Source organism: Amblyomma mixtum, chromosome 3 (assembly GCF_055824585.1).
Source record: "Amblyomma mixtum isolate Tamu chromosome 3, ASM5582458v1, whole genome shotgun sequence".
NCBI lineage: Eukaryota > Metazoa > Arthropoda > Arachnida > Ixodida > Ixodidae > Amblyomma > Amblyomma mixtum.
The window spans coordinates 325,960,779-325,978,723 of NC_143014.1; the positions used below are offsets into that span (position 1 = coordinate 325,960,779).

The 17,945-nt window shown below is 47.2% G+C and overlaps 1 protein-coding gene across 1 annotated transcript in view; it reads right to left on the minus strand.

Annotated features, from left to right (window-relative positions):
- Positions 1-17,945, minus strand: part of LOC149355847 (acetylcholinesterase-like) — a 59,238-nt gene that overhangs the window by 8,380 nt on the left and 32,913 nt on the right. The window contains exons 7-10 of the mRNA XM_089576205.1: positions 16,147-16,391; positions 10,367-10,646; positions 5,489-5,680; positions 1,348-1,472 (exon numbers count right to left, since the gene is read on the minus strand). Coding sequence (XP_089432331.1) covers positions 1,348-1,472; positions 5,489-5,680; positions 10,367-10,646; positions 16,147-16,391 — 842 coding nt within the window. The remainder of the gene's footprint in view (positions 1-1,347; positions 1,473-5,488; positions 5,681-10,366; positions 10,647-16,146; positions 16,392-17,945) is intronic.

Below are 17,945 nucleotides of genomic sequence, written 5' to 3' on the forward strand. Positions count from 1 at the left end.
CACGGCAGCAATTTTTAAAATCACAAAGAAAAGGAGCTGCCATTATGTCGAGCTGTCTGCCCAGCACAACTTGCGCTTGCGTTTGGAGGACTGTAGCTAGGGCAATTCTTAATGAGTAGTTGGCAAGCGGCCTCATAATGAGGCATTAGTTTGGTTTGGTTTATTGGGTTTTAATGTGCCAAAGCGACTCAAGTTATGAGGGACGCCGTAGTGGAGGGCTCCGGAAATTCCGACCACCTGGGGCTCTTTAACGCGCATTGACATCGCACAGTACACGGGCGTCAAGAATTTCGCCTCCATCGGAATATGCCCGCCGCGGCCGGGATCGAACCCGCGTCTTTCGGGCCAGTAGCCGAGCGCCATAACCGCTGAGCCACCGCGGCGGCCCAATGAGACATTAGCCCAATGGCATAGTTTACTAATGTGTATGGAAGCTATGATATGAGAACAGATTTCGCTCCATCTAGGTGTTGAAATGATAAGCAGCGAGAGGTGCAATCACTTTATGCTGCCTCACAGTATTTCCAGTAGCGCGAGTCGCCTGTAGACACGTTAACGAGCGTGTCTGATTTAGTTGCCAGTAAACAAAGGGAAGCCTCCCACTCCGTACAGCAAACACGGACGTTGCGAGTCGGAGGGCAAGTGTGGTCCAATTTTGGTGGCCGCCTCGCATGCACCGTGCAGCGCACCTTCCACCTTGACCGGAATGGGGCCTCCGGCGTGCGGATGGCGTCAGAGTGGCCGTACTGAGGCCCCTAGTGGTCTCACTACGCGACAAGGTGACGTACCTGAAACAGTAGCGGCACCTCCAGCTGATATGCACATTACACTGTGAATGAATCTCTAAACTGTTCAGAGATTTGCAACCTCACCCCATGCAAAAAAATCTCACGCGAAGTCTTAGAATAAGTAAACTGATGCGGTAGAAGTGGACCTCGTGGAGCAGTACACGGCAGAGCTCTGCCAGGCCATCATCATGCTTGTGGATGCAATGTTTCCGCAGCTCCCCGCTGGCGGCGCAGATAGAGGCAAAGCAAGAAATACGGCGAGAGATTCTGCTCTTTAACAAGAAAGTGTCTCAGATACTTGATTCCATATCAAACGCTATACTAACGAAAGCACGTAGAACCCCCCTCCCCCCTTTTTGCCTTCGTGTCTCCGCTAGAACGATGCACACGTCTTCACCGCAGACTCTTAGGGATGTTCGGAATTAGCCTTTTGGTTTAAGAGAGAGTTTTTCTCGGCATAGTGCTCGCTAAGGTGTGTCAACAAACACGACGGTCGAGTAAATGCTGATAGTCAGCTTTTTGCCACTCGAATGGGAGTGATAGCGGGCGCTCGCTATACCCTCTTCGGACGAACGCCATCCAGGTGTTCATCACAAACTTGCTTAGCTGGGCGTCGTTCGCTGTCATGGGCTCTTCGAGTGGCACCCCGAACAGCAAGTCCAGGTCGTCTCCACGTGTGGTCACCTGCAACGCGTTCCACGGGGCTTTGGTGCAGCACACGTTGACAGCACACTTCCAGTGGCCGATTCAGTGGTGGCATTAAACACGGTACTGTCATTGGTTCACCGGTATTAGTCCTAAATGACAAGATTACTTTTTTTTATGGCTGCCAGGCTTGAGGAATGCTAACAGAATGCCGAAAATGCTGTGCCGTTGTTGAACCCATCAAGCCCATATTTGCAGAACGCGTCTGGCGCTTAGTCTCATCATGCAAGTTTAGGCCCATTCTTCCGCTCTTCAGCTATGGCGCGCACACAAAATCCACGAACTGAGTGGAATAACGGAGAGACAGATATTGTTTCCTGCGATTAAAGTTTGGGTTCACTGATCGCGGATACACAGTAGAAGTGAGAAAATAAACAATGAGAACGTTTCAAACAATCAAGTCACGTTTTCCTACACTGCACTGAGAACACAGCACAAAACGGTGGGATAAAACGCGCGCAGACATCATTAAGCCCATTGAAGCGTTAACGGCATGAGGGAATAATTCTCAGTGCCGCGTCGCGCGATGGCGTCGCGCAACAAGCAGAGAGTCGCTATCGTTCATCGCGTCGCTCAGTTCTGTGTTTATAGAAAATTTCGCTCATCGTAATGAATTGGTTCGCAACACTAGCCAGTGGCGGCAAGCCTGGCGGTTCGCGACTTCCGGTTTATTTCTCACTCCAAATAATTTTGATAGTGCGGTTACAGCGGAGACGCTGCCAACACTCTTTTTTTTCTTGCCCGTGCTTCGAAATGGTTCAGTAAAAATCCTGTTAGGAGCAGTCGAACAGGAAATGGCGTTGTGAGAAATGTTCTCTCATTCCTTAGCCTCAGCACCTGAGAAGTGTAGTTTGGGGTCACTGCATAGCGTCCCTGAGACCTATATTATTTTATTGGTTTGGTTTAGTTTATGGGGTTTAACGTCCCAAAGCGACTAAGGCTATGAGAGACGCCGTAGTGGAGGGCTCGGAAAGTTTCGACCACCTGGGGTTCTTTAACGTGCGCTGACATCGCACAGTACACGGGCCTCTAGAATTTCCCCTCCAAAGAAGTTCAACCGCCGCGGCCGGGTTCAAACCCTCGTCTTTCGGGTCAGCATCCGAGCACCATAACCACTGAGCCACCGCGGCGGCACATATTATTTTATTAAAAATGCCATATATGCAAAATAATTTCACCGTTGCTTTTATCGTTCTTCACGCTGCTTAGTGTCTTGAAAGCTGGGTATCTGTGTGATGCTACTCGTCTGACAACGCGACGTGACTGAACGTTGAAGGGGCGGCAAGCGAGCGATACCAATACGCACCGCTCATCCCAAGGTAGATTAGAAGCGGTAGCGTAGCTTGCAAACAAGCCCATACGTTCAAAACATTTCGACTGGATGGATGGGTGGATGGATGAATAGATGGTTGGATGGATGGGTGGAAGATAGGAGTTTCCCCTTTGAAACGGGGTGGTGGCAATTGCCAACATGCTCGTATTTTTCATTTTGGTTTAACTAAGTTGTAAATTGTCATTAAGATTCACCATTTTCTTTCACTGCGCTTTCCTACCCTACTAACCTTAAGTCACCTCTCTGCTTTTCAGCGACCAATCTTCCGATCGCTTTTTGTTAACTTCCGCCGCAGATTTATTTATATGACCATTTTTATATTTAAACCCTAGGGCCTCCGGAAGAGTGACTGTGTGTGCATAGACATCCGGATGGTTACCATCACATTTGAGTATGAGGTGTTCTATTGTTTCTAGAGATCTACCACACACAATACCTTTGTCATCATCTTCGTTAAATTTGTTTTCTTCGCTACGCGTTCTAAGACACCCTAACCTAGGTTCAAAGAGTAGGGCACTGCCCCTTGAGTTATCATGGAACAATTCCTTCCTGATCTGCCTTTTCCAGTATCGATATAGTTCTGCACTATGCTGCTTTTCCATTGAATTTATCCAATTTTTACCTTCCGCGTTTCTGACCTGTTGTTTAATGCTCTTTCTATCCGTCCTCGTGTCCGGCACACTGACTGGTTAGTTTCCTAGTTCCTACCCGCCACTGTGAGTCAACGCTCTTTGTATATAAGAATTTAAATACCTTAGCTGCCCACCTGTTGTCGTCCAATTTCCTCAGGCGTTCTTCATATAGTATTTTACTCTGAGCCTCCCATGCTTCGAACGATGCCCAGCCCATATCCCCTTTTGTGGTTTTGCCGTGGGCACCTAGTGCTAATCTTCCAACAGCTCTATGATTTACTTCTAATCTCGACTGAACTTCTGCCCTTAGGCACAGAACCGCATTGCCGAAAGTAAGCCCCGGCACCATTATTCCTTTCCAAATACCTCTCAGTAGTTCATATTGTGCGGAGCCAGCGCCACCTTCGAAATGAGTGGACAGCTGAGCTATCATGTCACAATTAAAAATCAAAACGTTACCTCAGAGCATACGTGTCGTTTGATGGGAAAAGAAATGCCCGAAAGTCTCGACGTTCGGGGCGACACATGACACAAGTACAGAGAAAGAGACAACGACGAGTGCTGACTACTAAGAAAATTTTCAGATAGCGCGCGTTGCGTCTTCCTCCTTCGTCCACGCCTAGTGTTTCGCGCTCAATTTCAAGTTGCTGACGTACCAACAAGCGCAGACGTTTGTCTTAACGCCCGAAAAATACATTTATACGAGACGAATTATTTGTATGGGAGCTGTTTTCGAGCACCCGAGTTTGCGACCAATGGACTGACAGAATTCCGTTCATCGAGTATTTTTCGCTTAAAAAGAAGCAATAGGGCAAATTTTTATTAAAAGTTATTTTATTATTTGAAAACCGCGACACATAACTGAGACTCAGAATAGTGACGCAACAAGAGGTTGCAGAACTAGCGCGCGAAACAAGTTTAAAATCTACACGCGCAAACCGTAATGAGCTAGATGTGTGTTGCACACAAATGGCAGAAGAGAGCTGCAAAAAGCTCTGACATTAGAAGTAAAATTATGGCTGCCTTTTAGAACATATGGATAACAGACGTATTCATCACTACGACCAAAAGCTACGCAGACCAAACGAAAGATAAAATAAAGAACGAGAAGATGAATGAGCAAATAAGAATAGGCAGCTTGTAGTCGTAGGAAAGATTAAAAGAAGCACTTGCTTCAAGATATTACCCAGAAAAATTTTAACGAAAAAGTTAACACAGTTCAAGTCTGTTCAGTGCCTAACGCGCAAACAGAAATAGCACTTCAGCATCGAGATTGTCGAAAGAGAGCAGACAATGACACGTGACATACAACACACTCCACTCTGATCTATGATCATTAAAAACACCATAAAATGACAATATCACGAGAGCAGAATGTTTACAAAACTCAACGTGTACAAAAAAAATTTTCAGTCGCAGTTTCCAGTGCTCAGTAACATGTAATAGGACATAATTTCAAGGCAGCGCTAACATTGCGAGTAATCATACTATGGATTTCTCCAAAGCGTGTTTCCCAACGTTTAGAGAGACATGAAGCATATTTACACTTCAAATCACCGGAATTCCACGGCACGCCAGAAATATGCATCATATTTTGCATATTAAAGCGCTGACCATGGCGTTGCTTCATCATAAAAACAAACGATTCTGAGGCATTATTACACCCAGTTTTTGACAATTAATTGAATAACAAACTCCCCCTTGATCCTACACCGTAATTACTGCCTTTGCCGTCAGGCCACACACGTTACCATCAGTCCGTTTCAGTAACCTCGTGCTTTACTTACACTGACGCATACTAGTGCATTCACGTTTCTTTCCGCGCTCAATAAATGGGTGAATTTCGTCGGCACCATGAATGTTTCACTCTGAGTGATATTGTACGCTTTCTGTTTTCTTGTTCAATCTTCGTGTTGATCCCTGATTAGATCTCTGAAATCGTCATCAGTATAAATCAAATGGAAAGTAAAACTACTCCGAGGCATGTTTTTGACCGCTGCGAAACAAGACGCGGGTGCGCGCACTCGTACCTGGACGCGATGTCCCAGCCTCCTGTGTGAAAACTGGAAAGCGTACACGGTGGCGCGGCTCGACTGGGCCAGTGTCTCCGTGAAATACTGCACGGGGCAGGAAACCATCAGGCTCCCCACGAAGTTCCTCCAGCCGCTCAGCGATGGCAGGCCCCCTCGGTTCATGTCGGTCGCCAGCTGGTCCAGCATCAACTGCGTGCACGCGCAGGCGTCGGCCCACGCTGAGGCATCGGGGAGGCAACGAGCGAGCACTCACATCGTTGACGACACAGTGTGCGCGAACGCGACACCGTGGCTGCATTTACTTGCACACGTTGTGACAGGTGCGAACGAGGATGCTCGAATGCGGCAGCTCGCGGGGCCTGCGGTCCGCAGGCCTCTTTCTTGACGAAATTAGATGCCGCTGATCGAAAGAAAGATGATGAAAAGATGATTCGACTCCCCCACGGGTGCCTTGTTCACTATGAGGCAAAATGTGGTAGCGTCGCATGAACGAGCCCAGGCATCTTGCGTAGATTGGCGGCGATTTTCTGTCGTTGCGATTAAGCGTATTTACTGTCCTTTGAGTAGTCAATGATTTAAGTTAGAGTCACGATTTTTTGCCTCTTTCTTTAACAGTCACTCGCGCCTCACCGCAGTTGATATTTTGTTTGGCAGAAATTGAGTGCATTTTGATCTGTGCGCCGGCTCCTGACGTCACTCTGGTGATCACGTAGTCTATGTTTATACTCCCCTGACTCACCGACATCCACAGACGGGCAGTAGGCGCATGCAATTGCATACACTAGGGCTGGCAATCTTTCTTTCTTCAGCTTGTCCTTTAAATGCACTAGCTGACTCGGGTTTCGAGCTGGAACATGCGCGGCCTGTACGCCAAATGAGCGTAACACACACGCCAGAGTTTCGCTGATGCCTGGGACATATGGAATTTCAGCTCGCTTCTGGCCACTTGGGCTTGCCTTTACTGCAGGACGTTCAAGATGGCGTTGTACGGAATCAGTGATATTTCTAGGATGTACACAAGTGGAAAAATCACGGCGTATGTGCTCAGCTTCAGCCACCTGGTCTTCCCGTCTGGAACAGACTTTAATTTTATGGAGGAGCGAGGAAACCTCAGAAATTTTTTGGCAGTCAGGGTGCACCCACTTATTTATTTATTTATTTTGAACACACTTCAGGCTGAGCGCCCAAGCAGAAGTGGCATACATTTACATAAAATTCAAAAAAGCATGCAAGCACAAGTTACAAAACACATCAACGCTTTGAGCAGACCAGTTGAAGCGGTTATTACTGCACATAAAATATGAGCACAACAACAAAAAAACAAAAACTGACAGAATCAAAATCGACACCCAAGAACTGACAGGAGGCGAGATTTCATAGTCATTACATGTTTAATTCCAGCATATTCAAAGACTGGAGAGAAGAAGCAGGCAAACTATTCCAATCTGCAATTGTATTAGGGAAAAAGGAGAATTTGTATAAGTTAGTCGTTGCAAAGTGAGAAGTGGAATGAAATGAAAGTGAAATGAAGGTAACGGCCGGTGTGGGTGATCTTTCATTAAACGCTGAAATTTAGATGCGAGGACTGCCGGGAGTCGAGTATATCCAAACAGGGGAGGCGGCCATCGATTTCCTCTTCAACGGTGAACTGTATACGGGAGGCTCCGGTTGTTCAGGTGAACAGTAAAGTCGTGCAATTCTTCTTTCTTCGGGATACAAAACCAGTTGTCCACTTACCTCAGGAACACTTTGGGGGAAGCGTGAGCGATGCAAGTGCGTAGTCCCCGATTTATTCCATTGTTAAGTTAGTAACCGTAAGGGAAATAGATGCTTCTACAGCTGCTCCGTGGATCTGCTTGAAAGAGACATCCTCAAAAGTGAAGTACGTCATGGAAAAAATAGCGCACTCAGGATAACGGACGAGGAAGACCAAACAACACAAGCGCTCACTCGCAACTGGGCGTTTATTCAAAAAACGCAGAAAAAGAGAGAAAAATAAGAAACCACAAACAGAAAGAAAGACCACCACGCAGGCGCATCAGGACGAGTCACGCAGGCGCGTCAAGATACGAAAACTCCTTTTCATGCAGGACCACCATACCCACCAAGCCCAGTTGCGAGTAAGCGGTTGTGTTTTTTAGTCTTCCTTGTCCGTTGTCCTGAGTGCGTTATTTTTTTTTCCTTGATGCTATACCAACTAGCTCAAATGTCGATTCTACTTCAGTGAAGCGCGTGTTCACGACAGAAACCGAGAAATCGAATGAGATCATTCGCACCGATCGGAGTTCTTTCCGGGAGTGTTCAGTCGGCCTTGTTACGTTTCGCCTTCGTCGTGGGGAAGAAAACAGCATGGCTGCAGCGGAACGCCGACTAACCCCGAGACGCGCGTTGGGTGAGCGCCTGGATTGCCACGGAAGCCGCGTCCGTCTGCCCGGTTGAGCGAGCGTCTCCCCTACACCGCGTGCAAACGCACGTTCGAACGCATGAACTGCGCGGGAACGCCGCTCGTGGACATTCCGGCGTCTGCGCTATGTGGATAGCATCGTTCCCCCTCTCCCAGCGCGTGACGGCGGTGTGATCCCTCGGGAGTGTGTGTGTGTTTGTGATTGGTGCCACTGAGAACTTCCTTCCTCGGCAGGCCCCGCCCCCATCTAGGAAACCTGGGGAAAGGGAACTCTTTTAAACCTCGGCAGCGGTACGGCCGAGGGGCTTTTTCATCAGATGGTCTCGTCATGTGCTGTCCTCATGCAGCGTTCCAGCAGTGAGCGTCTCGTTACCGTGCTCACATGTAAATAATGTAAATTTTGCTGTATAAAGTCTTCTCTCCTTGTCTTTTCCCGCATCCTCGTCTCCGACCTCCTTCATTCCCTCTCCGGCGCACGACCATGCTACCTCATCTTTAACAGCCTCAAGGGCGATGCAGACTTCTATGACAAGGTCTGTTAGGACGCTTGTGAAGAGGGATTTTGTGTCGAATGAAACCGCAACTTCCCCGGTGTTTATTTCAAGGTGCAAAACCTTTTCGATGATGTCCTGGGTGCTGCGTCTGTGTGTAGGGCTCCTGCCGACAAGAGAGATAGCGAGGTGCAGAAACTGATAAGCTGTCACGTGGCGAACGTGTGAAATCTGCTACAGGGCGCAGCGGCACATCAGGACATAAATCATACTGGTGAGTCAGGGAGCTACAAACGAAGACTACGTGATCACCAGAACGTCAAAAACCGGTGCACAGATCTAAATGCATTTGCGGAGCACTGCGTTTCTGCCAAACACAATATAAACTGGGCAGAGACACGTTTGAGAGAGACAGATAAAGAAGGAGAGGGAAGGCAGGGATGATAACCAGAAGGGTACTCTGGTTGCTCACCTGCACTGGGGAAGAGTGATGAAGGGATTGATAAGAGAAAGAGAGGAGGGGCGAGGACCACAGTCACAATTTTTCACTCAAGCCAGTAGTTCTCAGGTAGCGAAACCGTGCATTGTAGGTCTTGACGGCAGTCGACTGCAGTAGCCACGGTCCAAGGATCTTGTCCTCTGGTAAAGGGCGACGATCGATGCTGTCCAAAGCACTACGCAGCTTATGTCTTTCGGTCGCCAAAGCAGGGAACTCTCACAAAAGGTATACGATTGTATTCAGGAAAACCTTGCGCAGATTAGCACAAGACGGGAGGGAGAAACACGCACACACGCACGAGCGCAAACTTGCAACTGTATTCTCAGAAACGATACACCGCCTTAAGAAGCAGAAAAGGCGCAAGCGTACAATAGAGACTTTTAGTAGAGCGTACGCAGACATACGCAAAGGCATAGCGAACGCTATTAAATAGCGTCCTTCGTACTGCGCATGCGCCAAACGCTGTTTCAAATCTAAGTTTTACTTACGTTCGCGTTACGTACGCTGTTTTTCGAATTTAGCGTGCGCGCTCGCCAAAACGAGTGCGACATCTAGCTTACGTTGCACTTGCTTCTTCTTCATAGAGCACGGATTGGCTAGATGGGCTTTTCTGGAACCGCTGAAGCAATATAGCTAAACAGGCGCGTTGGTTATACACTTTTTGGGGCAACAGTGCGAAAGACGGGGACGAAATGGAGAGGAAACATAGGACGAGCGCTGACTCGCAACTGAAGTCTATTCACATTAAACATGACCAATACAAGGGAAGCGCGGATAAACAAGGAAAAAAAAAACACGGACGTGTTGCTATGTAGAATCAAGGTACACGACTGCACTATCTTGCAGGAAAATGGAGGGCTGTTGATGTACAATCGGGATTTTTTTTTCATTTGGTACCCTTAACTGATCTCTCATGTTATTGGGGCTGTTTACTTGAACAGTATATCACAATAATGAAACGATGTAAGGCAAGATTTGCACTCTCGGTAATGGCCAGATAAATATCTAAAGCGTTTTCATGTTCGTTCAGACGTGTATTAATAGACCGCCACGTCTGTTCAATGTATACTTGACCGCAAGAAAGAGGTATTGTGTAAACAACGCTTTGGATTGAGCATGGCATAATTTTTGTTTCGTGCTTAAACCCTTAGATTTCTTGAGATTCTGTTGGTTTTTAGCGTTTTTTTTGCTACAATCCCGCAAATCTTCTTGAGGTTTATTTGTGCTATGAAGGCAACACCTACACGATACCACTTGGCCACATTTTTAAAAAAGGCGGTGGATGTCCAGTAATTTAGCTGACCGTTACCGAGAGTGCAAATCTTGCCGTCAGTCGTTTCATCATTGTGATATGTTCAAGCACAGAGACCGACTAACAAGAGACAGTAGTGAAGCGCGCCACATGAAGAAACCATCAAGCTGATGTGTTCAGACCGCTCCAGTATTGACATCACCTCGCAAAGGCGCAGCCGCCGGCTCACCCTTTGCTGCCAGGAGATGTTGAGGTTGTGCAAGTATTCCCTGACGACTTGCTCGAGGCCCATGGCGAGCCTCGTGGTGTTGCCCACTTCGTCCTTCAGCACGGTCTGCTCCAGCTGGTACAGCTGGAAGCGGCCTTCGTCGGCGGTGTGCCCGATGATCACCTCCCGGTCGGCGGCGTACACTGCCGCCTCTTGCAGCTGCGGTGGGCCCAGCAGGGGCGGCACGCCTATGCTTGGACCGAACCGAGGACCGAGGGCCAGCGACAACTGTTGCGCGGCTCTGCGGACACCCACAAGAAGAGCGCCAGTCTCAGTGTGGAAGCAAACCGGGTCAGCAACTGAAGGCATTAGTAGCACTCAGAAAGACATGGGAGAGAAGGTTGCATGCCCAAGCGCCGACTCTAAACAAAAACCTCCCACCCGGCCTAGGACATGTGCACTTCTCATGAAATACAGCGAACGACTAGGAGGGGCGAACGGTGATTTGACTGCGGCTCCCCCTGAGCAGGCGCTCCAGCGACAACGCTGAACGAGGGAGAGGTTGCTCACAGGGGCGAAAGGCGCGCCGCCGCTTCTTGCGGTGCGCGGGTCGTTTTGGCGCTCGCGCGCACTCGGATTGTATGGATGGATGGAATGTAGGAACCTTCCTATTGAAACGGTGTGGTGGTTGCCACCATACTCGGCTTTTTTTCTTTTTTTAACTGTGTTAGAAATTATTAAAATTCGCCATTTTCTTTCGATACGGTTTCCTACACAGCTAACCTTATTTTCCTTCTCTGTTTTTGAGCCACAAATCTTCCAATCGCTTTTTGCTAACTTCTGTAAGCGGAACTCACCCCCGCAAGTTCCGAAAAGCGTCGTATACAAATCGCCTGAATGCAAGCAGCCAGTAGCTCCGGTGCTAATAAGCCTTTCTTGCAGCGCAGCAGGAAGAACCGAGAGTAAGGGCATAACGGGGATTAAAATGATCTCGTTCGTTTCTCCGTTTGTGTAAATGTTGCCTGGGGCTAAACATTCTGTCCTTGAAATCTGCAGAGGGCTGCCTCATCCTGCCGCTAGACTTTTCACTGACGAAACGTTGTGTCAGTGAAGCAACGGTTGTCGTTCCTCCCTGAAGGGTGAGAAATCGCTTGAGTGTACTTACCTCAAGAAGTGCTTGAACACGAAATTTGATCTAGCTTACGCGTCCCACCTACCGCCAAGAGCAAGACATAACTAGTGCAACTTATCAATGGCTCCTGAATTGGCAAGCCAACCTTATTCCAAGGAGTGAGAAATAAAAAGAAATGGATATTCAAACGTTTCCTGCTCGTTAAGCTGTGCGAGACACCAGAAGAGACACCAGCGCTCACACGATAACGTTTATCAGTGAGCAGTTGAAGTTGCTACCAATGAATAACATGAAAATGCGTTATTCTGCACATTTTCTGGCGTTGTGTTCCCTTTGTTTCACAATTTGCATCAATCCCTACGAGTGCATGTGCGGCTTCAGGAAAATCAGCTTGCCACACTCCACGGCGATTAGATGTAGCCTGTATGGTCATCGCATGGCAAGAGCCCTTAGCTAGAACATACTGCAATGCTCAAACACATGACTGCAAGGGTTTCTGATCAGCATGACTACCAATATATTGCCGCAGTGATGCCTGACGAAATCCACATTAAGCCCTACTTTTACTGCAGAAGCCACGGTATCATTGACGGGGTGCAAAATTTCGCTGAAGGTGCTAACAGCGCACTCGTTATTATTGGGGAAAGTCTAATACGCAAATTCAAGGAAATGGCTTACATAGTGCCCGTAAGGGACGCTCGCAAAACCTCTTGCCTAATTTGCTGAAGGACTTGGTATATGTGCGTGAGATGGTCGGATACAAAATAATATGTCACAACCGATAACAACGAAGTTATCGAATGGCTCTGCCGAAGTTAAGGATGTTTGCAGCTTGCCTAGGAGATGATTACCTAACTTTTCCTTACCGACATGCGTGTTCAGCTGAGAGGCTACTGCTCCGTATTAAAGACACTTCATATAAAGAAATGTGCCCGCGACAATTGGCCTCGCCAAAGAAATGGCCGCGAAATGACGACATAAGGACGACGCATGCTCTGGGCACCGTCGAAGAGGTCCGCGACATTGAGCTCGTCCAGTTGCTTATGCCTACACATTGTCTAAAAAAAAGCCATTTTCCATCAAATATCGCAAAATAAGACTTGTAGCTTTGTTTGAAAGTAATGTCCCCCCTCTCACATTCCCTCCTTAGCTGTTCCAACCATCGCAGTAAAAAACACGTTAAGTTATGCTGAAGAGACCACCAGCAGGATTTAAATAACCGCGAGAGGGTGGAAAATCGTTAACGTGAAAACTCTGCGTGAAGACAAGAAACAGAGGGATGGGCTTCAAGATAGCGTATTCCATTGACTATCCATAGATAAACTTTAACAAAACACAGCTATAACAATGTTTTACTGATATATGGCAGCAAGACAATGGTTATACACAATTAACAGCAGCAAAACCAATGCAATTTTTCTTAGGCATGTAGTGAGTAAAGCTGGCGTTTTTCACGTTTGCCTTTGCTTACATGGCCAACACTGTAATGTATGGTAGTGTTATTAGTGTGAATAATGCTCTTACCATGAAGTTATGAGTTCGAGAGCTTTAACATTCTAAAGACGATAGTTTTCGAAGGAACAATTGATTGACAATAATTGCACGTTTGAAAGCGGCAGTCATTCTAACTGCCTTTAAAAATAATTGAAAGAGCTGTTTTATTATACAGAACTGGTTGAAGTATCCTGACAAACATTTTTCAAAATACGGATATTTTTTTGTGGATTCGTATATATTGTTTTGCCCTAAACAAAGAAAAAACAGTAACTAACATGCAAGGAGAAAATTATCAAGAGGAATTTTTGCTCGGAATAGCAAATACGTCCTGAGGCATAAAACGTTATAGGTGCTCGGACTATCGAAAAAAAAGAAACAAACAAAATGCAGTTGTCAATGTCACAGCGTTGCTAGTTCCTGTGACAGCTGAGATGATGAAGAGTACGCATCATGTTCACAATAATACTCAAGTGCAAGTGCAGGTGCGGTCGAAATATTACAGAGCATTCTTCGACGTTTGAAATGTTGTCACGCGTTTCGTAGAGAAGATGTGATGGTTTATTAAGTGCGTATGCGAGCGCACCTGCGGATGGTATTACCAAATCTATAAAGTACTTCCTAATTTTCGCTAATAAGGTGTGACAAGAGTATGATCGCTGTATGTATTATTATGGCCGGGATCGTACAGTGGTGAACAGCCTTGTCTAGAGCGCTCGGGCGGTGCACTTCCTTGCAAACAAATCCAGATTTTGTGGCAGCCTCTAGGGTCCAGCTGCAACGCTTGCACGGAAGTAGCGCCAGATAGCCTCGTAAACAAAGCAGGCACGAAAACTTTGCCCTGTAATGAGGGGCTGCTCTCTAATTCCGGTTTTTGTTACCAAGTGCGCACTGCTCAAGCGCTCTAGACAAGGCTGCTCGCCACTCTACATTCTGTTTGATGGGATGTGAACAAAGGACTTAAAGAAACTTAAACACACTGAGCCGATGTCACACTAGAGTATAGCGCTGTTGTCGGTCTACGAGAATAAACATGGGAGTTTCACGTCAGGTGAATATAATTAATTGTTTTACATTATTCAACATTAGAATTCCTGTGTATATAAAAAATTAGGTGGGCGCTTAAGCTTCGCCTTAAAAGTATACGCGATAGCGCATTTTCGTTCTATTTTAATTTGTTTTTTAAATTACTATAGCAGTGGTACACGTTCCCAACACACTTTACTGTCATACACAGCACAACGCGTTCACTTGATGCCCCTCTAACAGACTCGAACCAACGGCCCTTTTAGCTGTGTTGTTTTCTGTCAGGCTGGTGCAGTGCACTTCCTAGCTGCATGCTTTGTTAATAATCTGTATATGTCCCCTTTCTGTACATACATAACCTCGTGCAGTAAATACCATGTCGATATGGTACCAGTAAATACCATACCAGTAAATACAAGTAAATACCAACAAAAACGCTTTGTGGCACATGCGTTGCGTGCCCGCCTGGCACGCAGATGGCCTGGATTCGAACCTCGAGCCGACGAATTTGTTTCTTCATTTGAAACTTCTGGGAATATTTCCGTCACGGTTTTTGAGGCTTCTTAGAAAAACGTAGCGCGAAAAACGAGACACAGAAAAAGGTGAAGACAGGACACGAGCGCTTTCTCACGACTGAATTGTTATTGGAAAGGTTATCAGAATATATACTGTAGATATGGAAGAGGGAAAGGAGGAAGGAAATACAAAACAACAACACAAAAAAGAACAAGACGAGGAGATAAACCATGCCATGTAGAAAACAGGTGATATATAAGATTCCTCTGTCATGTGATAAATATTATGTAGGGCAGACCGGGCGTTGTCTAAATGTCCGGCTGTTCGAACAGAGAAATTCTTTAACGCCAACAGCTCTCGAAAATTTACCGAAACATTGCAGAGAATGTAAATGCCGCCCCCTTTTTGAAAAGACTGTCGTACTTGGCAAAGCACATAATCAGCGTACGAGAGAGATCATTGAAGCGTTCCATATCGCGAAAGGAGGGGAAAGTGTGTTAGTGACGCATCCATCGCCTTGACAAAAAGTGAGATTGTGTACCTTGAATCGGTTGTTAAGTAACACTGCACGTGTTTTAGGTTGCTATGTACTTCCTTTCATCGCCGGCCTTTTATATCCTCGTCTTGTTCTTTTTTGTGTAGTTGTTTTGTATTTCTTTCCTCCTTCCCCTCTTCCACATCTACAGTATATATTCTGATAACCTTTCCAATAAAAATTCAGTCGTGAGAAAGCACTCGTGTCCTGTCTTCACCTTTTCTGTGTCTCGTTTTTCGCGCTACGTTTTTCCAAGATGCAATTGCTCCGACTAGCCCAGTTTAGCTTACTTGTCCAGTTCGTTTTTTGAGGATTTCCTGAACGAGCTGTATACGCTATCGCGTAAAAGTCGCTGGTTTAGAACGCCAGAAAGGCCACACGTGCCATACTTTTTTTTTGCAGCCCCTCCAATGGAAAACAGTTCCTGTGGTCAGAACGAAAACACGCCAAACTCTAAAGAGGAGTGACAGCCGCTCTTGTTTTGGGAGTGCCTGGGCCGATGTTGAGGCACGGCTAGTTGTTGTCGGCACAATAACTACAGCAAAGACCGAGTGGCCGCACTCTGCTTCTCCAAAAGGTTTGCTCCGAAACATGTATCACAAATGCCATTGTTAGTACCGATCTGGTACCGAGTGCTAGCACCAAAGACTAACATAGAGACGCATGTGAGACATGAGTGCGTACTGTCAGCGTCAAATGAATCTCGAAGAAGATAATCGAAATGGCAACCGCAAAATTGGAAGATATTACGCTGCGGTGGCAGGATACAAGTCCGATTGATTTTTGCATCCAAGGCGTAAAAACCGCTCTTTGGAAGTGTTAAAAGCCACGGCTGAATTTCCTCTCCAGCTGCTAATATTTTGATTGTTTGTGCTTGCGTTTCAGTTGTTTCGTTCCCGTTCCATCTGACGCTGATGGTACATAGGCCTACATGAGTGAAGCGGCCGGCGCCCTTTCGGAAGGAAAATACTTATTGTTGCTGGGATTTCCGTGCTGCCTTGGATGGATCTGTTCGAATTATATGTGGGCAATGATAACTCGGAAGCGGTATCTGCAAGCATCTGATGGGCAGCCTAAGGGCGGGCGCAGCGCACTCACGCGACGAGGTCGTTGACGCTGGCGTTGCGGAGGCACGCCACCAACCGCTCGTCGGAGACGCGCGGACAGGACACGAGGGCGGCTACGGCGCGCATGTTGGACAGGCCCGCTGCGCCCGAGTTCTCCGGGAGCAGCCGCAGCGGGCTGCCCGAGTGGAAGAAGAAGCGGCTGAAAGGCGCGCTTCCGTCCGCCATCATCAGGTATCCGAGCGAGCTGGCGCCAGTGTCGTAGCCCACCAGGGCAACCTGCGCCGGTGGCAGAATTCGTGAGGAGCAGGAAGAAAACTAGGGAGACGCTTACGCTCCGTCTAAGGGTATGACGCGGCAGAGGTGATGGTTATTTGTTAATTAGTACGTCTTTCTGATTAAACAAACTCATTACAATACATCAAAAGACATACTAGACCACGTGATACACTACAAGACACACAAGGTATCCCTTTTACCAAGTCGGACGGATGGCTCGGCCTAGGGGTAACGTGTCTCACTCGCAACACAAGAGTCATGGATCCGATTCCTAACTAATTACCCCAGTTTTCTTTTAGCACAGTTTATTTACCTATAGCCTTATATGTCATAATGACATTTCAGTCATGATACTGCTTAATAGGCACAATTAAACTGCTGTCTTATTCGTTTTCACTCTAGAGATTAAGGTGCAGCATCCCAACCCACTCGACTAATCCTGAATTAGTGTGATAACGCACGCGACAGCCCAATCTACCGCCGTTTCGTTCAAGCGTCCCCTTAATCCGGATGGAAAGAGAAGCCTTGTCAGAACAAAGATGGCAGCCGGTCACACGGAGCGTGTGGCGGATGACAACTGCACATGCGTGATAGCAGGCTCCAGCCGCACCAGCTGCACCATGAGTGCCTACATGCTAATGCTTCTGTTTGGAGAGATGACAGCTATTGCACGGTCGGGAAACTGTCTGGTTTCATATGAGATTGTTGCCGGCATTTTGTATGCAAATGTGGCTACAAAATTTCTACCCTGAGGCATTTACTATAGGTCGCTGTATTCGACAATCCCGTGCCCTATAGAAAGCAGAAAATGCGACTCGGAACAACGAAGGTCCACCGCAATATTCATATGATTTAAAATGGCATAGGTGCGACCACACTGACTGGGAATACGAGCACCAAAGAACTTAAGCTTGGATGGTTACGCCGTCTTTCCAAGCGGTAAACGCGGCTCAGGCTCGAGGAGAAAAGGCAAGCGGTCGTCTTCGCTCTCTTCCACGGAGCGAAGAGGGTGGTACCTCCCATTTGTTTGTGACCAAAGATGGACGCGGCTTTTTCCGACAACGCCGTTGTAACATCCACCGCTGTAAAAAGAAGTTGTGCATTATAAATCCACTTACTGCATGGGGAAATACAGTGTACTGCTGAATCCTGTCCAGCCAGTGCGAAACAATAGCTCAAATTAGGCTTGCCAGCTGTCTCACTCGGGGCTTGGGAGATAAAGAATAAAAGGGGAAAAGAGAAGACAGGGCTGGCCTTAGTCTCGTCCACTCATCCACGAAATGGAACAGATAAGTGAACTCGGAAAACCTTCCAGTCATCCTTCTAAGCGCGAGTTTCATTACCTGCGTTAAGTAGAAAAATGGTGACCCTCTAAGCGATCCGCAGCGACAGCTGTGGGAGGACAGCTGTGATGAGGTTCGTCGCACATTCAGTATGGTTCGGCGATGCAGCCAGCCGCACTCTTTCTACTGGTCTCAGCGAGGTTTCAGGGTGGCGCCTGCGAGGTTTCCTTCTTTGGGCTTAGATACTCGCTCATCTCCATACTCGGATGGC